Genomic DNA, 25,734 nt, shown 5'->3' with positions numbered 1-25,734 from the left:
AGTGCATGCCGTGAATTCAACAGAATTTTATAGTCTACCATTCATAAGCCACAGTCTTTGGAGAACAATTCTACCTAGGTTTTAAAGTAAGAAGCTCAGAATTTGTTTTTTTTTTAAAAAATCAGTAGGAATTGCACAGCTCAATCCTAGGTGAAGCAGAAAGGGTAGAAATTGCAGGTTTCCATACACAGACCTAACAAAACTTGCGCAACAGTAGCACCTCCCAGCTCCAAACCAGTATCTTGTAATGTGCTGGATGTGAAGAATAAAAGTTTAATCTAAATCAACAATTCAAAGAAGTCCCAGAAAGAGAGCGATATTACTGTCAGCACTGTTTTCCAGATAGACAATCAATGCATTAGAAGATGAAAAGATCTGAGTAACTTGGTCTTGTGCAATGGGACCAAGAAAGGCCTTTCACTCACCTGATATGAAAATTTCCACTTGTGAAAGCTGATCATGTCCATCTATTTTGCTGGTTACCAGTAAAGCAATCCATCAGTCTGTATGTGTGGCATATGAAGCACAGGAAAAGTGAATTTCACAGGCATTTTACAGTCAGTTATGTTTTAAACAACTAAAAACCTAAATTGCATTTTGTCAATTGCCTAAATGAGAATTCATCCTCATTTGAAGCATTTTAATTCAATTAGCTGGATTTGCAAAGTAAAATAGTAGCATATTGCTGACAAAATTGACTAATCACAGAATCACTAAGGTTGGAAAAGACCTGTAAGATCATCAAGTCCAACCATCAACCAAAAAAACCCACCACCATGCCCACTAAGCCATGTCCCACAATGCCACGTCTACACATTCCTTGAATACCTCCAGGGAGGGTGACTCCACCACTTCCCTGGGCAGTTTATTCCAGTGTCTCACCACTCTCTCAGTAAAGAAATTTTTCCTAATATCCAGTCTGAACCTCCCCTGGCACAACTTGAGGCCATTTCCTCTTGTCCTGTCACTCGTCACTTGGGAGAAGAGGCCAACACCCACCTCTTAAAATTTAATTAGCGCATATTAAATCAATAGTCATCCTTTGTGGCAAGCTGAAATACAGAAATTACGATGTTATTTGTTTGCTTGCTTGCTTATTTACTTTATATTCTACAAAAATACCACTAATGCCAGCCCAGGGTATGTGGTAGACTTTAGAATATCTTCTTGGCTTCAGGCATGAGAAGCATGTTGACAATTCCAATCCTACCAATTTAAGGATGCTGTGATTGGGTAACTAAAGATGACTGCCTTAAGCCTGTTGTACAAATTAAGTTTTAAAACAATGAAACAGTCAAGGTTCATTGGCGTTTTGCCTGTTTCACTTTTTTTTGTGTGTGTGCATTTATGGATTTTTAATGTTTACATTTTGGAAAATGCAAAAGAATTAAAACCAAAACTATCCACAGAAATGTGATTCTCCCCCCCCCAAAGATTTCAGGAGGGACAAACTCACTACAAAACAGCCAACAGACAAGCATTTATGGAACCCCTCAAAAAGAAGACCAAGTTCAAGCCCCTGCTACAAATCTGGTAGAACTGGATTTCAAACCGTTTTACAGAAAGTTAAGTAATTGTATTTTGTTTACGTAGCAAGGTCTTGGTAGTGGGGAGCTACAGGGGTGGCTTCTGTGAGAAGACAAAAGGAGCTGCTCCCATATCCAACAGAGCTAGCTCCAGACAGCTCCAAGATGTACCCACCACTGCCCAAAGCTGAGCCCATCAGCGACGGTGGTAGCGCCTCTGTGGTAACATATTTAAGAAGGTGCAAAAAGCACTATGCAACAGCTGTGAGAGAGAGAAGTGAGAAAATGTGAGAGAAACAACTATGCAGACACCAAAGTCAGTGAAGAAGAAGGAGGAGAAGGTGCTCCAGGCACTGGAGCAGAGATTCCCCTGCAGCCCGTGGAGGAGACCATGGTGACACAGGTTGTCCCCCTGCGGCCCATGGAGGACCACAGTGGAACAGATATCCACCCCTCAGCCTGTGGAGGACCTCACACCAGAGCAGGTGGATGTGCCCTGAAGGAAGCTGCAACCTGTGGAAAGCCCATGCCAGAGCAGGCTCCTGGCAGGAACCGTGGCCCATGGAGAGGAGCCCACACTGAAGCAGGTCTTCTGGCAGGACTTGTGGCCCATGGGGGATCCACGCTGGAGCAGACCTTTCCTAAATGACTGCACCCTGTGGAAAGGACCCATGCTGGAGCAGTTCTCAAGTAACTGCAGCTTGAGGGAAGGACTCACACTAAAAAAGTTTATGAATGATTGTATCCCATGGGAGGGACCCCCGGCTGGCGCAGAGGAAGAGCATGAGGAGGAAGGAGCAGCAGAGATGAAGTGTTAAGAACTGACCGCAACACCCACTCCCCATCCCCTTGCACTGCTCAGGGAGGGGGGAGGAGGTAGAAGAGTTGGGAATGAAGTCAAGCTTGGGAAGAAGGAAAGAGTGGGGGGAAGGTGGTTTTAGTTTTGTTTTATTTCTCACTAGCCTACTCTGTTACAATTAACTAGCAATAAATTAAATTAATTTCCTCAAGTAGAGTCTGTTTTGCCCGTGATGATAATTGATAAGTAACGTACCTGCCCTCATCTCAACCCACGAGCTTTTTATTGTATTTTCTCCCCCTGTTCCACTGAGAAGGGGGAGTGATAGACCATCTTAGTAGGACCAAAAAAAAAAAAAATTGTCTTTAAGATATAAATGTACTTTCCATAGCAAAGGGTGGAATGATGAATCAAGAGAGAACAGTGAAATTTGTAAATATCCTGTATGAATTTATAATGGTTATTTCAGAATCCAGGATCTGAAACCAAATCCCCTTCAACCAGCTGAGGGCAATGGAGGCTATTATCACCCACCCCTTTGGAACAGTTTTCACCTGTCACAATGGATCAACTGACCCTGTAGAGCTTCCTTTCATATGGTATACTACTCCACACTTCAGTCTTGGAAGCTCTTGTTTGAGTACTGTGGGTAATATCCTCGTTGATTTCTCTCTTCAGTGGGCCAGCCAGACACTTGACACACTCATCAACAAAACATAGTGTGACTATAATCTCCTAATTCTCCATGGTCTTTTCATGATGTGGCAATCATCCTAGATACCAAGATCTTCTGAATTCTGTACATGCAAAAAAAGTGACTGAGATGTAAAAGGTCCTCCAAATCATTCAAAAGATACAACCTACTTGAAAGGCTATTGCTATCCTCTTAGGTGTACCCTTGCACTAGAATCTTCAATAACACGACCATCTTGTCATAAGGAGCTCACAATGAATTCATTCACCTGAATTCCAGCCTCCAGGACCTGCTCCAGCTGTTATTCTGTGCTACCAGGAGACCTTGGTGTGAAATAGCATTGCATATCCCAATGAATCAACGCAAGTTAGAAGTTTACACCAACATACCCTCATAGTTGGGGGTGAAGAAAACATACCCTCAGTTAGGGGTGAAGAAAGCTTAAAGAAATCCCACATTTTCAAATGTGATCTATAGTAGGTAACTCAATAAAGTATATGTCTCAGTATGTTTGAGTATGAGCTGCAGGGAAGACAGAGTGTCAGAAGAGATGAAAGAAAAAAATGAAAGCTTGACTACCAAACTCCTGCGTAAGACACAAATCTACTCTGCACCAAGTGTAGGCACATTAATTTCACTTAAGTTGAACCAACCTTAAAGCACAGGAGCTTCAGGCACCTGAACAAGAATGAAACAAATTAAACAGAAGGTAATACACAATTAAACCCACTGCACTTAAGCAGGAACTGCTTAAAAACACACACGTGCAAAATCAGTTGTCAGAAAAGGTAAGTATTAGTCATTCTAATTTTCATCAACTTTTCAGTTAGACTCTTTTCAGAGGCAACAGAGCACTCACTACATTCGTGCTAGTGTAAAAAATAGTATTTTGTGAGGTATGTCAAGCATTGACTCTACAGTTAGAAAACAAGGGTCTAATTTTTAATAGAGTATCCACTATTCAGTCGTGATCCATTTTCCTTTTACTGCAATTAATTACAAATAATGCCTGTCAGTATCAGAAGTGTTTCACCAATAAGGTGCCAAATTTTATGTTTTGCCTTATGTGCAATAACATACACCACAGTCACTTTACTGGGACTCCATGCAGTAACCAAGCACAGACTTTGGCCCTTTAACAGAGTAGCTAGGGGTTGTCTCTGGAATAGAAATCTGCAGAATGATACTGTTGTAACCATGGCCTTAAATACACCAGTTCTTAAATACAAGGTAAGCATCGTTCCCCGCTTCAACAATAGCCACACCTATCAAAGCAGATTTACTTCCATAAACAGATGATAGTTCAGACTCTGTAGACCCTGAAGTCCATCAGCTCCTTGCTGGAACATCCAGCTAAGAGCTAGTCAGTGTCAAAAAGCATTAATTATTTGGGGCTGGACCAGGAGTGTGGGGCCATGGGGAGGAGGGAAGTGTAACAGTTGACAACGAGAATGCCTCTCCACTTGCTTCTTAGAGGTCACAAAATTACCTCAGATGGTTACAACTGTTGGCACTCATGCAGCTAACATTTTAGCTGTTGTTCTAGATGCTCAGTTCTCTGTATCACTTGGCCAGGTCCCAGACCTGGCTAAACCCCTTAAGGAAACATTAAAGTCATTTTCATCAGAGCAGATGTGCATAAGCAAGCAGACACTTCCACACATCTCCAATAAATTCTCTATGAACCAGAAAAGCACTAAAACTTGACTCCTTTCCAAACGAGCTCTTAATCATCACCTGTTACTTAAAACATTGGAGGTCAACCTACATCCTGTCACAGAACATGGTCTTCTAAGAGTCAAAGCCAGACAACAGATTTGTTTTCACTTTTTGTTCTGAGGTCAAGGTTCCCTTATTTGTCTTACGTAATTTCATAGCTTTACTGCAATATAACTTTGAGAAGGTTCAGGACAAGAAGAGTCACCTGTTGCCATTTTAATGAGCATACAAACTTTATCCTCAAGTGTATTTGCCCTCAGGTATCAAGTACATTGTCTGGTGAAAGCCAGAAGTTGTGTGCTCTTGAGAAGCGCAAGCTGTGCGAGAAAAGACAGTCAAAAGAATCAGAAATGGCACACAGCGATTTTCAGGTGTTATCTAATTCTATTGCATCTTACGAAGATGTGTATTTCTTTTCCTTAAAAGAAATAATGACCAAACAAGAACATGCCAATTACCTGTTATCCCACAACTACACCACAAATCCACATTACTGCAAATATCCTGCTATTGTGATTTTAACACATAATCTAAACAGACCATTTCAACCTTTCTACTCACACATCCATCTGTCTTTCTGGAGACCATATTCACATCTCTCTAAATTTCTAAAGAGAGGCTTTTGTAGGAAAAAGCTATTCACAGACAAGAAAGATACACAAGCACTTTCCATTCATTGCCAGACAAACTTTCCTTCAGGAACTCTCCCACCATTGCTAAAGACAAGAGCTCTCTTTCTACCCATGTGAAGGTCAGCAGGCAAACCTGTTACACATACCAAGCATTCCCATCACATTACTGACTAATTAAAAGCAGTATGACAGGGCAAATAGACAAAGGAGATCCATAAAGATTGCATTAAGATCTCAAGCTTGGCATTTGCCGAATTCTGAAATCTTGGCTTTGCAAACTTAGTCTGGGATATTTGGCAACTGTAATGAAATATAGCCCATCCTGACCTTCTGGTGTGTTGGGCTCCTGTCACTTCAGTGAAGGGCTGAAAGTGAAATCTGCTATGTCAGCCAGCCAACTGAACAGATACACTTCCCACATCCAAACTGCCTCGCAGCAGCCAAGGGACAAAGAAGTCCCAACACTCACTTGCATCATAAAAGCTACAAATGAGCTAGGAAATCTGCTGCTCTTACGGTTTCTAAGGCTATTTTTGTTTTATAAAAAGCACAGAGCTAAACAAGAGACAATGAAAAATTAAGCTCCTGGGCAAGAGGAAAGGAGTTCAGTGTCCCTCAAAAGGCAAGTCAGTCTCCTTTTGTTCAAGAGGGAACTGGTTGTGTTAAAAAATGCTACTGAGAGAAAAAACAGATGGAAGAAGTAATAGAAAGGAATGGAAAGTAGCAGCACAAGTAACAACACAACACAGTCCTTAATGAACTGAGAGTTTGGATACCTTCAGCAGTCTCCAGACAAATTGTTTTCTGCAAAGCAATTATTTAATTTCGTATGTTCCCGCTGTTCTTGTGAAGAGACACTATCAGCAGTTAGAGGGTAGCACAGAGCTCAGCAAATCAAAAATCCCTACCAATGAACTGCAACATGTAGTGATAATGACTACGTGGAGAGACAGCAGTACCTCAATGTTAACGCCATTCAGAGGCTTGAACAAAACACTTTTTTATTTCTCCAAATTTTGACTGGAGAAAACAAACAGTAAGTAGGAAATGCTAAAAAGACCACTCCATTTCAACACAGCTGCCTCTCCCATCTTGCCATGATCAGTCAGTCCTGGTTGGAGTATTTTGCTATACCAAGAAATAGTAGCAAGAGTGCAGCCTGCAGTGAAAGGAACATTACTGTGGTCACGAAAAAGATGCATATCTTTGTTGATCAGCTTGACCACTTATGCGGTCATTATGCAAGCACCTTAGCCACTGTGAAATTTTTCCGCAATCGTACTAAGGTCAACTATAGGTGGAATTCTTTTCCTTGCTGCACGACACTTGCGGGATATATAGCTGGTGTACAGAAGACCTTTCTCCTTTCCAGACACTTTCTATGTCATCTCTCAGTGAAAGAAGGCAGTACAAGAAAAGCAAAGTCTAGCAACCTTTGCCAAGAAGAAACCTCCCGGGCATTTCTGGCAAGAAGGCCAAAAATCAGAGCTGTCCAGCAATGGCTGTCAGCTCAGTGAGGACAGGCAGAAAACCAAAGAGCCACAGACAAAAGCAGAAACTCAACACAAGAAAAATCATAAAGCTTGCATGTTTTATTAGATCTGGCCAAAAAAGAGGCCTGAAGTTGCAATGTAGGTTGCACAAATTTATGCATAGCAGCTCTGTCTGTGGCAACGATCCAGAAAATGCCAACTGCTTCTGCTCATCAGTTAGGAAGGCAGAGGTGAATAAAATTCCCCAGTGTGGAAGTTACCAGCTCAGGAAGGGCAATCTGATCTACTAAAGCTGCAGAACAACATAACCTTTTTGTCACTGCAGTTCAATGTAATTAAAGCTGGTTCATGTTCATGGATGTGTGATGCTGGTCAGCTGGCAAGGCCCAGATATATTGGCATTGAACTGCATTGCCCATTCCTTGACAGCTGCATGTTTCTTCTACTCTTTAGAAAAATAAGACGGATTGGGGGTGGGGGGGGAAGGAAGGAGGTGACAAAATGAATGGCAAAGAGCAATAAAGCCTGCTGTCTGTATATGAAGACTGAATCATAGGAGGACTGCTAATCTCCAACTGCTATGGCAAGCACTTATCTCCCTATGCAGCTCTGTGGTTCTTCATCCATTTCAGACGTTTCTGGATTCCCTCATACATTAATTTGCGTTTGTGAGAGAAAAGAAGAAGAAATGGCATGTTAAACTCTTATAACACTTTCCAGCTCTCAAGTCCGCATTTAAAATAGGCCAAATATAACAAGAGATGTGCAACTGAGGGAGAGAGGACAACCCTCCTATTCACGTGACCTTATTTTAAGTCTTACGCAGGTTTGGTCTCAAACAAACACGTTTTGACCTCGTGGGTAATGTCTAGTCCAGCCATGGCATTTTTTCCCCAGCATTTCACCCTTTGAAATGCTGACACAGGTTTATGTTTACATGTCGATTACTAGTTTGGATTGAATTACATATTTTTTCTGTAACACGTATTTGCCTGGTTTGCCAGTTAAAATGAATAGTAACCTCATTTCCCAATATAAAGAAACTCAAGTAATGAAATATAAAGCATGTATTGAATCCAATGTATACACATAGTCTTTGCTGTATATTTGCAAAGACTTCTTCACCTCACCTTCACTGCACTGTGGCAAGAGCACAAAAACAAACCAACAACAACCTCAACCTTACAAACATTAACAATATATACTTGAAGTAAGGATACGAACTCAAGATAGTTGTAGGAAATGCAAAGCACTGAAATCCAACAAACTGAATTTGTTCCTAGTGCTCAGTACATGCAATTTTCCTTAACATAAGGGACAGATACTTTGCACCAGGCGTGAATTTAAATGCATGACTATGATGTGTGAAAATGCTTTTGTTCCACAACAGGGAGGGCATCTGCATCAACATAATTTATGCAGCTGTATGAGTTTTGAATTCAGCTTGATTGCTGATTGTGTTATTTTCTGTAACGAAAACTTAATACATTTAAATGCTGCTGCCAGTTTTTCCCCAAAGACTTATTTCTACCTCTGACGAGAAAGGTTGCGCTGGTTAAGTGCTCTCAGTCATACTGAGTAATGACTGAATTAAATTATACACTTGCCATTTATAAAGTTCCTGAGGACCTTGTCTGTCTCACATTGGAACTGTAGCATTACTTAAGTAGCGTCTAGTGCGTCTTCAGCTCTGCCCAGAGCACACTACATCTTCTCATTCATCTTCATTTGTTGAAAGAGACCATAATTATGTGCTTTATTAATCAATTTATTAAACCATGAAAAAGAACCAGTGCTCTGCTCTCTGCACAGGCACCTAGAAAAACCACTGGCCCTAGAGACCAATTCAATTGTAACAAAGCTCTCTGCAACCACAGCCAATGAGCTCATCATCCTCCGAGAGCCAGTAAATCCAGCTTTGGGGGAAAAAGAAAAAAAAAAAGTTTCCCTGAATCAGCAGACCATACTCCTCACATCTTTCCATTGAAAGAGTGAAGTACCCTGGGAAAGAAGCCAAACAGGACATCTTTCTCTTTTATACATAATGTTTTTAAAGACAGAATCCAGCTTTATCTGAACTTTTAATTTTTTACTACAAACAACTGGGCTAAGGCTGAAATATCTTTTTACTGTGGCACAGAAGACAACATAGTCTTCCTTCAAACATGCTCCTCCTTCCCTCTTTGCCTTTATTATTTGTATCCAATGGCTGCTAATCACAGACTTCTCTAAAATCGCTGAATCAGTAGCACTATTCAGTCTCGTTAAGCTGTAACAAAAGCACTGTACAATTATCTGCGATAACAACACTACAATATAACCTGTCAGCATTTGGCAGATGATTCCATGAAGATAAGATACAGATGAGCGCATGTAAGGAAAAAAGAAAAAGTAATAATTTAAAAGAATAAAAAATAATCAACAAGTAGCTAATCAATAGGACTAAATCTGAGAGTATAAGGTGGCAGAGGAAAGAAGCAAATGCACATAATTGCCTCACCTATTTAGAAATCTGATGTCTTTATCAGGGGTGCATCAGGGAAAATTTCTAACTGGCAGTGTGCATTACAGCTACTTTCTTTTGCGTAACTGAAGCAGTGAAATCACATTCTGGCATAATGAGATATGGTACACGTAATACTGGCTTAGACTTGTGCTAGCCCAGTTCTTAACAACTTCAGTCCTTGCCCGACATCTCTATTCAAGACTGGTCAAAATCAGCACAATGAACCGTAACCTAAAAGCCACAGGATGGTTGCAGCATACATGAAGCAATATCAGAATGTAGCTGCATCTCACACATAGGCCAATTCATCAAATGCTTTGAGTTAGGTACACTGTCTCTAAAGCCTCTTCTGACAGCTGTGTGTGAACAGAAATGAAGTAAAAGAAGAGAATGGATGAGAATTCTTTCTTTTACAAAACATCACAGAGAATTAGATTAAATGAAAACAGAAATCCTTTGCATGAGGAAGGATGGACTGTAACTCAGGGGACTGCTTCATTTGTTTCTGCACAGATCTTCCATGCAACCCTGGGTCTCACATTCTCTTTGCTGCAGCTATTCAACTGCATAATGCAAACAATAATCCTTTTACCAGCTTTGTTTCTTAACAGCAGAAACCCTTAAAAATAATCTCTTAAAATTCTTGCCTTAGTGCCCAACACAAAGGGCACTATGAAAAAAACCAAACAAAACTATCCTCATATAATGGGTGTTAAAATGAAGATAAGCATTCTAAATCTTTGCCAGCCCTGGAAGAAATAGAGAAATATCTGCAAGAATGCAAGGATAGCTGGTTCTTGGAAAGTCATTTAGAAGACTAATTCATATTTGATGTAATACCGCATTAATTTTTCTTGCTGCTTTGTAGCAGAGAAAATGGCATATTTACAACACATAGAGTATCTCTTACAAATTGCCATTGAATCTCTGACTCCAAATGAAGTCACCAAGCAACAAAGTGAGGCCTTGATATCATTGTTAATAGCAAATGCAAAACAGACAAGTTTTTTCTTCTCTAATTACCTATTTAACAATTGTAAATACACTGTGTGTATTGTTTCTACCTGTCAGTTAAATACTATAAAAAGAAATCATTCTCATGGTAGGTAATCACGAAGTTTGTGACTCAGATAAACATTACTTTTATATACCTGTATAATAAAATAGACCTGTTTACAGATATCTTCAGGATTGACTACATGTAGCAAATCCATAAAGAAAAGCCTCCTGTAAAGACTCTTAAAATGGACAAATCCATCAAATTCTTTAAAAAGCTAGATTGATTAACAAGCACCGTTATACATGAGCCCCATACCACCGATGGCTAAGGAAGTTAGGTCCTTCTCTTTCCCTAAAGTCAATGAGGTAATTTTAATTTTCAAATGACTAGGTAATTTAGGAGCCCAAGTAACAATTAAAGGAAGACTGTTTAGGCTTTTGTCCTAGGTCCCAGATTCTTACTGGTGTACCAGTGCCCATTTCCCACTCATTTCAGTGGCACATAGTTACCTCTATGTTTACCTAAAACTGGCCCCAAATACTCCTGAAAGTACGTGTCCCCTTGAAAATTCCAGATAATGATTTACTGACTTTAAGGAGCAAAATAACCCGGTGACAATGACCAACAAGTCTCATATATATGTTGATTACAGGAAACACGCAAAACATAAGTTGTGGTCTTCTCATCTATCTCATAGTTGTTGAGCCGAGTCCAACACTGACTTCCCACTGAAGTCAACAAATTGTATTTGTATTACCTGGCCTGCCAGAGAAGAAGTTTCCTCCTGAAAGAGATCATTGCAATTAACTTCCCAGCACTAAAATACTACTTACATGTCTATGTAAATCTTCTAACTATGCGATGCTGTAAATGAGATTTCTGTTGAGTATTTACATAATATTTGACAACTAATTGCCTCAGTATTCAGATATGCTTGTTAACTTTAAATTAATATGTAAGGCAAGCTAAACATTACCTTGATTTTCTTCCAGCTTCCCAATTGTTTCTATCTGCTCAACAAGGTCGTTTGAGTTCCACTGGCTCATGCCTATGAGAATGGCACTTTTTCCTTCCACCATCTCTTCTGTAGGAGGAAAAAGGAGAACAGAATAAATTGCAGTGACGAACAAGAGAAAAAAGACAGGGTGAGAACTAGTAATTGAGAGAAAAATAAACACTCGTCATGGTCCCTAATGGGAATATATAACAGGTTAGCATGTGCAGGACTCTCCAGGAAAGCTTCTTGCTTACTGATATGCCCTATGGCATACCCACATGCTTCATATATTGTGTGCAGGAAAACCATGGAAAAGAGAGGACCGCCTGAATTTTTGCTCCTACCTTCAGCAGTCACTTAAAAACAAAGTTTATAAATCACTTTCAGTGTTTAATATCAAGTAACAGAATTAGTCAAAATTCTTCCCCCCCTTTGAAAAAATTCATTTTTTTTATTTGTTTTGCAAGCATTGCAGAATGAAGATCAAGACCCCCTAAAATAATTATGCACATCTGTGTTTTTCTCCTAACAGCTGACAAAAACTTCACTTAAGCTACCAGTTTTGCCCAACATGCAGTTCTCATTCTTCAGTTTCTAAAAACTGAAAATACTTTCAGTATTAAAGTACCAACCTGTAATTTTTTTTCGTGAAATTGACATTTCATGAAGGCTGACAATAGACTAGAACTATTTGCTGACCAGAAGTCGCGTAGATATTTTTTATTTAATATTTACACCAGCCCTGTGAAGCAACTTAGTAAGCTGGAAGCCTAGGGATAGTCTCTCTCTTACGGGACTGGATGGAGCAGAAATGCCTCAGAGTACATGCACTGAAAAAGACAAAAGCTTGCTAGTGTCAGTATCACTGTAAGCTTTTTGAAAAATGAATGGCCTTTTTGTTCTAAAAGCCTCCCACCTAACTCAAGAATACAAACACTGAATTCCGTCTGTGAAAATGCAGTCACCACTAACCCTGCCTCCATAATTCAGTAGCAACGTGAACAAAAAACCTTTATTTTCTGTGGGTGATATGTGTGAAAATGCTGTAATAATACTGTTGAACTCGTAACTCTATCTAGCACTGATGTAATTATATAATACATATTGATTATATACTACTACTATAGGCTAATCAAAATAGTCCACAACAGTCAACAAACTATATGAGCTGCTGCTCAGAACATGAATACAACACTTTCCAAGATGCAAGGGAAACCTCAGACAACATCCTGGGACTTTTATCAGTCATACATGGGCAGTTCAACATTCATTTCAGCCTGAAAAGAGAGCTGTAAATGTGTCTATAATTAAAAGCATTTTGAAGTTTACTATATTTCACAATTTTAATCTGTAATCCAAAGTAGTATTTTCCTACTCTAGACTGGCCTGAAGTGAAAGTCTCTCTGTAAAAGTCAACATTAAACCATCAATATTAGCAGTAGATTTCGATATCCTAAAATTCTGACTTCAGAACATTCAAAAGGCAGAGCAGGGGTAAGAATGGACGCACAGACCAGTTTAAGGCTTCTCAAGCATGTTTTTCCCCCTTTTATCAAAGCCACCTGTGCTACACAAAGCTTTAAATTTTCATCCAGGGACACAGAGACATAATGGAATGGCACCAAGCCCACAGCAGAGAACCAGCTCTTTTACTGGGATCCCATCCAGGGAGGAGGGCAGGAAAAGTTGAAAGCACAAAACACAAATGGTAGTTATTCTCTCTCTCAAAAAAAAAAAAAACCCCAAAAAACCCAAACAGGCTTAGAAGCTGTAGGAAAACATTTTCCTTCAATTTAACAGCTGTTTGGCAAGAAGGGTGCATTAGTCCCTTCTGTATAAATTTACTAAAAACATTTCAGCCTGGCTGTATACAGCCCAGAATGGTCTTTGTACCTAGGGTGAGTACACAGAGGGGAAAAAAAAAAAAAGTTAAATGAATATTCATGGTTCTTTAATTGTTAAGACCTTTTGTAGAGAGAAGAGCTCTATTATGGGAGTAAACACAGAAGAATTTGGCCAGAGCATTTCTGGCTAAAATGATCCACATTTTCAAACAAAAAAAAGAAACGTGAGTTTGTTGGCAACTAGGCCTTGCAGTGGGCCCTCTAAGTGATTTAAAAATTTATGTTCTTTCGTGTTCTCTCATATGTACCTCTCTCATTTAGAGAGATCTTGGTACTGGGGAGAAGGAAAGTGGATCTGTATAAAGGCTTTTAAACCACTTCATAGTCATCACCATATCTTATCTCCCCCTCAGTCCTACCTTTTAGAAACAAACACTAATAAAGGTCATTTGTCAGATTTATCAGAGAAGCTGGATCCAGCAAAGCCCCTACTGGACTTGATGCAATCTCAGCTGCTCCCTGAGGCAAAGAAAGTCAACCACTTAGAACACCACTTTGCTCAGGTTTTTGTCACTTTCTCTCCCAAAGGCCAATTTATTTGAAGCTCTGTAAGAAGGGAGGGAATGAGCCATGGGGTGGCTCTGGAGCACCCTGATGGGCTGGCTGAAAGCAGCTTGCTGGCACCCTGCCACAGCCACTGCAGATGGACTGAGCTGCCCCAAGGACATCCTGCACCTCCTGTGACCAAGTCAGCAACCAAAACCTTTGTCTAAAGCTCAGGGGTAGCTTGTCCACTGTGGGACGAGCTCCTTCTGCATTAACTGTTTCCATGAAGTGAAATGAGGGAAGGTGAGACCAGGCCATTGAGCTCCTGAATGTCAATGCAGAGGAGGCAACTCTTTTGGCCTTCTTCACGCAGCGTGCCTCCTGAGGGACCTGCCTCATCCAGCAGGAAGAGGCTGGACAGCCTTTCAGTGGTCTTAGACAGACAGCTTTGGGGAGAGGATCTACCCCGGTACTGGCTTTAGCACTTAGGTATTGTATCAAGAGGACGCTAATGAACTATCTGTTGCAGAGAAATAGGGCTCCAAAATTGTTTGAGCATTTAGATCTAGTATTTTCTTATTGCTTTCGCTGTTATCACAGAATCACTAAGGTTGGAAAAGACCTGTAAGACCATCAAGTCCAACCATCAACCAACAAGCACCACCATGCCCACTAAACCATGTCCCACAATGCCTCGTCCTTGAACACCTCCAGGGATGGTGACTCCACCACTTCCCTGGGCAGCCTGTTCCAATGCTTCACCACTCTCTCAGGAAATAAATTTTTCCTAATATCCAGCCAGAACTTCCCCTGGTGCAACTTGAGGCCATTTCCTCTTGTCCTGTCACTCATCACTTGGGAGAAGAGGCCAACACCCACCTCTCTGCAACCCCCTTTCAGGTAATTGTAGAGAGCAGTAAGGTCTCACCTCAGCCTCCTCTTCTCCAGACTGAACAACCCCAGCTCCCTCAGCCGCTCCTCATCAGACTTGTGCTCCAGACCCCTCACCAGCTTCGTCGCCCTTCTCCGGACACGCTCCAGCACCTCAATGTCCTTCTTGTAGTGAGGGGCCCAAAACTGAACACAGTACTCGAGGTGCGGCCTCACCAGCGCCGAGTACAGGGGCACGATCACCTCCCTACTTCTGCTGGCCACACTATTTCTGATACAGGCCAGGATGCTATTGGCCTTCTTGGCCACCTGGGCACACTGCTGGCTCATCTTCCGCCGGCTGTCGACCAACACCCCCAGGTCCTTTTCTGCAGGGGAGCTTTCCAGCCACTCGTCCCCAAGCCTGTAGCGTTGTCTGGGGTTGTTGTGGCCAAAGTGCAGGACCCGGCACTTGGCCTTGTTGAACCTCATACAGCTGGCCTCAGCCCATTGATCCAGCTGTCCAGACCCCTCTGCAGAACCTTCCTACCCTCGAGCAGATCAACACTCCCTCCCAACTTGGTGTCGTCTGCAAACTTGCTGAGGGTGCACTCGATCCCCTCATCCAGATCATCAATAAAGATATTAAACAAGACCAGTCCCAAAACTGAGCTCTGGGGGACTCCGCTTGTGACCGGCCGCCAACTGGATTTCACCCCATTCACCACAACTCTCTGGGCTCGGCCATCCAGCCAGTTTTTTACCCAGCGAAGAGTGCACCTGTCTAAGCCATGAGTCGCCAGCTTCTCCAGGAGAATACTGTGGGAGACAGTGTCGAAGGCTTTACTGAAGTCCAGGTAAACAACATCAACAGCCTTTTCCTCATCCACTAGGCGGGTCACCTGGTCATAGAAGGAGATCAGGTTGGTCAAACAGGACCTGCCTTTCATGAACCCGTTATGTCATTTACCAAGCCAGGCATTCCAGATGGCCTTACTGTTTAGGAGAAAGATGAAATAAGATTAGAGGTCAGACTCTGTTTCTCATTTCTACTGGCTTTCTGAGTTGGACAGAAAACATTAAATGTGGTCTGGAACACAATGGTATTTAGTCCCAGGCACCAGTGCCTAGTACACTCCAGACCCTGGCCCTATGCCGATTCAGAGGGGAGGCTGTGGATCATGGATTTAGGACCGCTTTTCCTCTCCCAGTCTAAAGAAAACTTCGCTTCCTCTACTTAGAGGGCTTATTAACTATTCAGGCATGAAATTCCTCTATAAATACACATGCGTGCTTTCCAAACTGGAGTTCTGCCATGCCTCTTTCCCCAGACTAAATAATAGGAAAGACGACCCATAAGGACAAGCATGAGAAGCTAACCTAGCGCAACTGCACAACACTACAGAATACCCACATTCAAACACTTGTGGTCTGGTGCACAGCTACGACGTTCATCACTATCAACTGCTCCCACAAGCATTAACCACCTCTGAACGCTCCTTGTCTCACCTCATCATCTGCTGGCACTCCAAACTGTGTGAGCCTGCAGGTCTTCAAGTTGCACTGTTCCCAGTTGTTTCAAAGCAGACTAATAAGGATAAACGTGTAGGCCACTCTGTAAATGTCTGCCCATATATACTGTTTGTCAGCAACCCAAAGAACAGCCATACAATAAAGCCAAAATCATGTGGTAGTACACCTAAGTCAGCAAGACAGTTTCTCAACTAGAATAAACTGATGCGTATAACTGAGTAAACAAGGTGCCTGGTTAGTCTTAACTGGGTATCTGGACCTGTGGAGTTTTCAAAGCAATTTTATGACTTGTGGACCACTACACAAAAGGATGTAAACATGCACCTCTGCCTTTCGAAATAACATTTCAAAGCAAATTCACTTAAATGTACACAGAAGGAAGGGAAAGCGGGGAAACAATTCACTCTGAAATTCGTTATGACTTTCAACCTCAAGCAAGCATCATCAATGAAAGGGGTAAAAATAATATTACAGATAAAAAGTACTCTATCTCCTTACCAGACTGCATACAAAAATGTCAAGTCTCCACTTGTTTGCCTGTTTGTTTTGGAAGTCGGATAAAACAGCCAAATAGGAATGTGCAGGCTTCTTTGAGCAGCTTTTCAAATCTGAGAAAAAACGCTAAACAGTGGCATTTCATACTCTGACCATTTTGTGAAGATGTATTTAGCTGTAACTTTTATCTTCTGTGATCAAACAGAAATATGTTGCAGTTAAACGATAGGGTAGTTTCCTGCATCAAATATCACTAGTTAGCAACATGTTGAGATGTAGTTGTACTTTTAAAACTGCTTATTGTTTGTATCATAGTAGAACCTATGGATATCAAAGAGGTTGGGAAATGCATTCAGTTTGCAAATGAGAAGCTTGAAGTGGAGGGCCCAAATACTCTCAAGTTTTGCGTATAGCTTCACTTAAGAAAGCCGATGTTTCATCTACAAGTGATCATGTTTTTGCAGTGGCAAAGAGCAAGATGAATGCGTGGAGGGGCAAAAGCCTTACAGGTTTTAGTGGGATCTCTGTGGATGTGGGATCTCTCTGTTTTGGTGGATTCTCTGTAAAAGAACCAGCATTTTCTTTCTTATTTCATAGATGCAACAGTCAGGCACAACTAGTTCTTAAGTAGTAGAAATTTGAACTTTCAAGGAGATTTTGGTTGGATTTGTAATCTGGTAGGAGATCTGTATGTAGGTAGCAAGTCTGACAGTCACCTTTGCAAGTGTGAAACTCTTGTTCTCTTTCAGCAAAGAGTAACCTTTCCAGAAACAAACATTTAAATCTCCTGTAGGTTAAAATGTAATTAAAGCAGGCTCTAGTCTTCAGTGTTGCCTGTTCAGGTCTGCGAAAAGTTTTGGAATGTATTTGGGAGGGAATGGTGCAACCTAAAAATTCCTACTCTTTTTCATCAATCCCAGGTTACTCTCAGTCCCAGGACTGTTAGAAGAGCAACAAAACAGTTTCTTCCAGTTCGGAAGGAGCAGATACAAGACCTGGATGAAGACCTATCAGGGATTACACTGCCCACCCATCCCAAGGAAACTTGAGGGAGGAGTATTACAGTACTACATCTTTCCTGATTGCTAGGAAATGTATGCCAATTCAGCGGCTGTTAAATCAGACTTCAACAGCCAAAAGACTTAACATTCTCCACAAGGCTATCAAAAGAGCAGAGCAAAACCTGTGATACATAATACATTCAGCACGCTTTGCCAGCACTTGCAGGAAGAGTAACACTTGAGTACAGCCTCAGTGGTCTCTGTTTTCTGCTTCCACTTCCACCTTCCAGAGCAGTTATGAGACGGGCAATGCTAGAAAGGCAAGCAGAGACTTCAACACATTTCCTCTTGCTTTTTTGTTAAACCATTCTTCATATCGGCATGAAAAATTTCAAAGCAGAAATATTTCTAACTCTAGTACGTTGATGAGGAGCATAAACTATTAAGGTACCTTTGGTTGAAGAAATAAGTCTCAGGCAACCTGTTCAGTCAAACCAACACTATGTAAGAGGTTGTCACAGCAGATTATTAAAAGGGTTACAGGTCATTTGGGGACGAGATAGAGCTAAAAGTCACTCAGCAAGAGAAATTAAACAAAACATAGATGCATCCACGAGAAAGGAATTATGCATTAAGAATAAAGCTTAAATATTTGGACTTTACTCAAACTATGGTGATTTATATGTACTGTAACTGAGATGGATTTTGAACTGCATTAGGTTAGAAAGCCAGCTAACTTGGATCACTACCGCTGCTCTGAGGGCAATGAACATTTTTGTAGATGAAAACCAGTAGGACAGCTTAAGTACATCCATGACTACCAACACGTTGCTATACTTGGAAAAGAACATGTACCTGAAAGTCTTTGTTCAAGTATAACTTTTCTTCAAGCAGAGCAAGATAGATATTGTTTTTCACACTCAGGATATAAATACATAGTACCCCCTATGCCTAACTCACCAACATTTTGCAGCAAGAATCATGAGCTTGTGCCTCTTGTGACTATCAATGATGATTTTTATCTTCCATTAAAATGCTTCGAGGAGATGATGGAAAAAACCACAACATTTTTAAGTTAGACAGAATGAATGTTAATATGAATAACACTGTTTACAGAAGGGAGATTTTTCTCTGCTTACTGTAAACGTAAGATCAATGTTGAAGAGCTCAATACAGCACAGGTAGTTTGGGTAAAAGATACTTCCAAACAGCAGGAACAAAGACAAGTACTGCTGAAAGACCTTCACCTTGAGTAGTCTTCAAGTCACACAGTTCTCTGTGAAATCAGGGTAGCCCTCTAGTTAGAGCAAGGGCTAGCCCTTTACCCCTGGGCCATTCCACCTTAAAACTCTCCTAACAGGCAAAGGGCTCCTGAGTACACAAATTCGGCCTTGAGTTTTTGTTCCCATTTAAACCTTTAGCTTGACACAGTGTTTCTGAAATGCAGCTTGTCTGAGAAGACTGCAACTATATGCGCCTAAGCAAAAGATTCCCGCTCCTCTCCTCACATGTTTGCTTATCCCCACTTCTCCACTGCTGAGGTGATGGCAGCAGAATACACTTGAAGTCTGAAGGACACATCTAAAGGCAGCTAGCTGACTCTCACTCAAAAAACCTGGACTGTCTCTGTGGCTGTTGCAGAACCTGCCTGACCCTGGGAAAGCCATTCAGTTTTTCCTTGCCTCCAGTGCCTTGCCAGCAAACACAGGATGACCCTGCATCTTTCCTTCCATCCCTTGCCTGGTCAAACTGTGAAAAGCTTCTTACGTTGTTCACACACAGCTGGAAGTTCACATTGGTAGGACATTTGATACACAGAGAAAATAATTTTAGTGATCATCATTTACCTGAGGAAAAATCTGCTAGCACCAAGGCAAAAAAAAATGTAATAAGCCTAAAGTTTCCAACATGCAAGCATAACTAGGTCCTGCCATGAACTGAGAACTTTCTGCCTAACTTACTGCATGCCACATGGAAAGCAAGAAACAAAGGGAAGCTGGGCAAAATAAACCAGTAAAATATTACTTCTCCCTTTCTCTATGGATTTCACTAAATTAAGTAGCAAGCCAGGGCAGATGAATCAACAGTCAAAACATGTACAGCTGCTCCACCTCAAACACAGGTGTTTGATTCTCTGTTTAGAAGGCTGTCAGCCAGAAATTTCTTTGTTTGAGGAACTGGGGTTTGACCCCAGCTGTCTTTCAGAATGCAAAAGCAGCTCACTAATTTTATGTTTTAATTGTGCCCACTGCTGTGCCCTCTGCCTCCTACTTCAGGCTGTCTCTGAAGTGCAAATTACACACAGGTAGATGTAGAGTCTGGGACAGCTTCCAAATTCTCCAATAAAGAAGCACAGTACTGAACTCCAGCTGCACTGTGCAAAAAGTCCTTTCAGCTGCAAGAATATCAAGCATTGATGAAGCACTCTGTATAAATAACAGAGAATGGGTGAGAAATACAGGTAAGAAACATTACAGGAAATGTAATGCTGGAGACAGAATAAGGGTATCAAGCTACTTCATTTCTAGGAGGTGAAAGCCACAGTCTCTCTCCTAGGCAGGTTCTCCTCACTCCACCACAAACTCCTGCAGTTTCTCTGGTGCTATGTTTAATCCACTGATGCCACTTACTTTAGCCCACACATAGGCTTTCCTCTACCAAAGATACAAGCTCCCTCATCACCCAGAGAGCTTCTGAGTGTAGAAACACCTTCTGCCTCTTTTGCTAGTATCTATGCTTTTGTGCAGATTTATATTCCTGACATTTAAACATTCCATTATTCCTGAAAGGCTGTTTGGGAGAAAGCGAAGATGATACTACATTAGGAGGAGCTGTGGACTCCCTCGAGGGTAGAGAGGCCTTACAGGGAGATGTGGATAGACTATAGAGCTGGGCAATCACCAACCGTATAAAATTTAATGTGAGCAAGTGCTGGATTCTCCACCTGGGACGGGGTAACCCTGGTTATACATACAAATTGGGGAAAAAGAAAGCAGTGCCGCGGAAAGAGATCTGGGGGTTTGGGTTGATGGCAAGTTAAATATGAGTCAACAGTGTGTCCTGGCAGCCAAGAGGACCAACCATGCCGTGGGGTGCACCAAGCACAGCATAGCTGGCCAGCTGAGGGTGATGATTGTCTCACTCTACACTGCACTGGTGCAGCCCCGCCTCTAGTACAGTGTGCAGTTTTGGGCACCTCAATATAAGGACAAACTACTACAGTGCATCCAGAGGAGGGCAACCAAGATGGTGAAAGATCTTGAGGACAAGACTTACGAGGAGCTGCTGGAGTCACTTGGTTTGTTCAGCTTGGAGAAGAGAAGGCTGAGGGGTGCCCTCATCACAGTCTACAACTTCTTCAAGGCGGGCAGTGGAGGGAGAGGTGCTGATCTCCTCTCTCTGGTGACCAGCAACAGGACACAAGGAAATGAAATGAAGCTGCATCAGGGGAAGGTCCAATTAGACATTAGGAAAAGGTTCTTCACTGAGAGGGTGGTCGGTCACCGGAACAGGCTCCCCAGGGAAGTGCTCACAGCATCAAGTGTGTCAGAGCTCAAGAAGCATCTGGATGATGCTCTTAGTCATATGATTTAGTTTTAGGTAGTCCTGCAAGGAGCAGGGACTTGGACTCTATGATCCTTATGGGCACCTTTGAACGTGAAATATATTGTATGATTCTATGAAAGAGTACATGCACAAAAATGACAGAACACGAAATCCTCCTTTCCTTTCTTTACCACTCATAGATGCCCTATTGTTACTTTTTTTTTTATTATTTTCTTTTCTTTGTTAACTGCTGGTGCTGATCAGATTGACAGAGCAGCCTGGTCACTGTTACATGGTTTACAGGCAGCAGCACCAGAGAACAAGAAACTTCAAAAGTAAGTGCAAGAAGACAATAATGAGATAATCTATACCAGAGAAGGTTTTCTACCTATGCCCTACTGGTAATATACAGGCCAGCAAACATAAGAGTTTACGTTCCCACTAGTAAGTTACAGAATATAAATGCAGTACTGTCATCCTTCAGGTAATCCAGTAACAGGTCCTTACAAACATCATCTTTTCCTTCAAACGATTTGGAGATTTTGAAGCTTACTGTCAGATTGGAAGGCAGGCTGATAACATCAATTTAGTAATACTCACTTCTGCCTCATGAGGACTCTCTCTTAGAATGGGCAGCTCACTATCACCTTCCATCCCATCTTTCTCGGAGCTGGTACTGAAAACTATACACCATTTCTGCTTTTTTTCAGAAGCACAAAAAATAGCAGAAGGCTTGTATCAGAATTCTCTTCTTCCAACTTAAAAATCTATTGGAGCAAGCACAGGTATCAACTTACGAACAGACAAAGTAATGGCATCCTTCTTGCACTCTTTTCAAAATTGGGTTATACTTTTCCTTCAAGACTCGTTAATGAGAGATGCAAGGTTCTAATGGCTGGGATCTGATGATACAAACATATAATTGACTAGTTAGGCTAGAACATCACCTTGGTGCTGTACAAACACCTCAAAGCTGACCTCCTGCTTCACTGTCTTTACCAAAACACTTGCAAGGGAGTCAGGACTAGCACACTGCTGAGAAAGCCTCCACATCTGCTTCAGTGAGGCTTGTGATGGACACCAGTATGAAAACATGGGACTGTTTGATTCTTTTTTTTCTTCCTTACATATTTAAACTTAAAAGAAAGTGTACTTACAATACCCAGCTCCCAGCACAAAGAACAGAAAAACTGAAATCTCAACCATCTCAAATAGGAATTTCCCATAAAATAATACCCTTTCCACCCACTCCTCCAAAAATGCATGAACATCAGGAGTTCTGATTACCTATGCAAGAGGTACAGGGGAGCAGCAGCTACCAAACCAACCGCAGAAGTGCCTAGAGAGTGAAAGCCTGACTATCACAACAACAGTTTGGGTAGTAGAGGAAGGGGATACGCTGTGCACTCCCTAGCACAAAGTTGATTTCCTCAGGGAAGAGTCAGCTTCACCCTTGCTGTGGGACACGTTATCTTTGAGTAACGACAAAGGGAGGCATGGCAGCAGGACCAATTGCTCAGATGACAAAGTGTCCATCCAGAGACCCCAAAGGCTGACATCAAATGCCAAACATAGCCAGAAAGAATATGATCTGGGATCATTTCCCTATGGATTGATTAATTAAACTGTTTCTTCTCTTCACATCTTTATTAAAACACAGTACTTTCAGGTTGTAACACCTATTGAACCTGTTTTGCCTGTGAAGCAGTACTGACCAAGGCAAATGAAATACCCCAAGGCCTCAACCAAAGCTGGATCTCCTTGAAACATTCCAGACCAACTAACCACCAGCAGTAAGATACTGACTTAACATGTTTAAACATGCATTGCATTCTCTAGAAAGTAAATTTAATTGTAGAAAGACTACTGGAATAGAACCATTTTTTCCCCTAGTTCAGCCAGTGATACAATTTATGGCTCTGGATAAGATTATTCCACTTGGTGCTGATTTCCTCAGCCTGTCTCCACCCATCTACTCAGAAGGAAGGTGGCAAAGACAAGGCTGTGAGAGACATGCGTTGTGCATTTGCGAAGAGTTTAGTACAATAAGGTTTTTGTACCAGCCAAAGGCTGTATGTGATCACTATAAGATACTACACATGAACAACGTTATCTTTGGTTGCTTAATAGACCAATGACCCTTACTGTAGAAATGAAGGAGTTCATTTCCCCATACCACTTTTCTTCTGGAAATCTATCTGGACAAAACTTGATTTGAAGACCATTTTTGCAAGCTAATTACGAAGTCATCAAAACTTGGAAATACTTGTGGAAATACTCTCTTGGAACAGTGGGCAATCACTGTTTATCAACATTTTAGTCTCCTGCACAATGTATTTTGAAGTCTGTTCTACGACTTAGCTTGAATATGGACTACATTCAGCAAATTCCAAGTGCATTTTTTGTCCTCATTAGTCTATGATCCATGCCTCAGCAACTCCAAAAATGCAGTCATCACACTGACCTTCAAAGCATTTTTGAACAATGGATGTTGGCAATTCAAAAGAATATTCCATCAAGCACAGTAAGCTATCATACTCCCAAAGATAGGACACAGTAACATTTTTTGCATCAAAGAAACTACCTCATCCAAAATGTCCGAATCATCATTACATACTAAATCAATATACTTTACACACAGCATTCTGTGCTCAAGAACTAGGAGTATCATGACATTTCTCCCAAATATATTTAAATATTATACTTGCACACTTACCCTCTTCCTTCCAAACTTTGGAAATCTTCCTGCGATAGGAGAGCTGAGACAGCAGACAGTATTAGAAATGCAAAAATTATTGCACAGACATTCCGATTTTGAAGTAGTTAATGTCAAAAAAGAGGAATTAAGAGAATGGAGGCAGCAGACTGGGACAAGGAAGATTTGGAATTGTCTTCTCCATTCCAAATTCCAATGCATTATATATAAATTGTTCTTGCTAAAGTGTGCTACTGCAGTAGCCACAAAGCTAAATAGCATGGACAGCACATGGAATACAGCATACTAGGTCCAGAACTGTTACTGAAAAAAAAATGAGGCCCATTTCAGTTGGGCCTGAGCAACTTCTGCTACGTCCTATTCTGGGCAAATGCAGAGTGAGCGAGGTTTTGGGAGGGAAGGTTGCATAAGCCTTTGAATCACTTCAGTTTGAGAATATTCTCAAGCATGAAGAGGAAGAAGGGCTTAATGGGAGCATGGAATGCTTTTCAAAAATCAAGATTAAGATTTTATCTTTCTTTTTCTCCGTATCTTTCCAATTTGGGGGTTCTCAATTTATGTAACTTTCAGTATTCTTGATTCTCAGAGCCTGGGTACTGGGGGCGGGGGGGGGAACCACCTTCAAACAAGACACCTCAAATTTACAGTACTTAGGCAGTCAGTGTTGACTTGGTTTTTAATTTGATAGGGTTTTTTCCACCCAAAAAGAATCTAGACTAAGTTCAGTAAACTATGAGGTTCCTTTAACATGCATGAACTCCAGGAAGAAGATATCTTTCCTTACATTTCTGAAGCGTTGTGTGAATCTGGTGCAGTAATAAATTACTGCTCATATATTAGTATCATCATCTGCACTAAACAAAATGGGAAACATACCACACATTACGAGAAGTGATGACACACTGTATAAACTCACAGCACTTCAAACTGATCAAGAATAAAAGTATTTTAAATAAATTCTGGAAGCATCAAAATATTGAAACTGGTATTGTCATGATATGACAATGTCTGCTACAAAACAACTTGATTCCAGCATCAAATCTACCATCTGACGAAAGACACTGGCTTTAAATTACACAGCTAAGTATCTGCAACCAATAATAGACACTATCTATCTGCTTTAGGCAACAGCTAAAAAAGATTTATGAACAGGGAGGTTTAGAAGACTGTTGCATACAGTTTGCACAGAAATATCTGGAAACTTTAATACCTATATTTGTCTCTTGGAAAGTCCTGTAAGCAGAGAAGGCAATGGAAGACTATGACTGGAGTCCATAGATATAATATATTACAAACACCAAAGACGAAGAGCTACTCTAATGCCACAGATGCAGGAGTAGCACTAGCAACATCAAGCACTTGGGTCTCTTCCAAAGAGATGGTAAACCACGTACCATCAGCAATGAATGTATCACATGGAAAATAATATGCTTATGGAAGTGGCTTACATTGATGTTTAAACTCGAGGGGGGGGGTGGGGGTGGGGAGGGAATGACACCCACTAAAAGCTGAGGCAGGAAAAGATAGATATCTTGACATGAAGACATTCACAAGCCATCTTTGCAACACAGCCTCTTCTTAGAAGTCACGTACTTTAGTGAATGAGAGTCAGCATCCTCACACCTTGAGAGGCTTTTTGCTAAGCACAATAGAATTTTACATCACACTGTTGCATTAGAGCACAATCACGCTGAGGAGTGTTTAGACCTCCCAAACTTCCACTTTAGTTCATTGGCAGCATTTCCAAATAACATTCAAGTTGCTCAGCAGAGCATTTTAAAATTATATAAATGAGACTGGTGAATCTATTTTCAGGA

At 41.2% G+C, this 25,734-nt stretch overlaps 1 protein-coding gene across 1 annotated transcript in view; it reads right to left on the bottom strand.

Moving 5' to 3' along the window:
* PITPNM3 (PITPNM family member 3) overlaps nt 1-25,734 on the bottom strand; it is a 110,131-nt gene that overhangs the window by 75,654 nt on the left and 8,743 nt on the right. Inside the window, exon 3 of the mRNA XM_059829530.1 lies at nt 11,346-11,453. Within this exon, the coding sequence (XP_059685513.1) occupies nt 11,346-11,453 (108 nt within the window). The remainder of the gene's footprint in view (nt 1-11,345; nt 11,454-25,734) is intronic.

The sequence above is a fragment of the Gavia stellata genome, chromosome 25 (genome assembly GCF_030936135.1).
Source record: "Gavia stellata isolate bGavSte3 chromosome 25, bGavSte3.hap2, whole genome shotgun sequence".
Classification (NCBI taxonomy): Eukaryota; Metazoa; Chordata; class Aves; order Gaviiformes; family Gaviidae; genus Gavia; species Gavia stellata.
The sequence above is the reverse complement of the archived record's forward strand: the minus strand, read 5'-3'. Positions and strand labels throughout refer to the sequence as shown.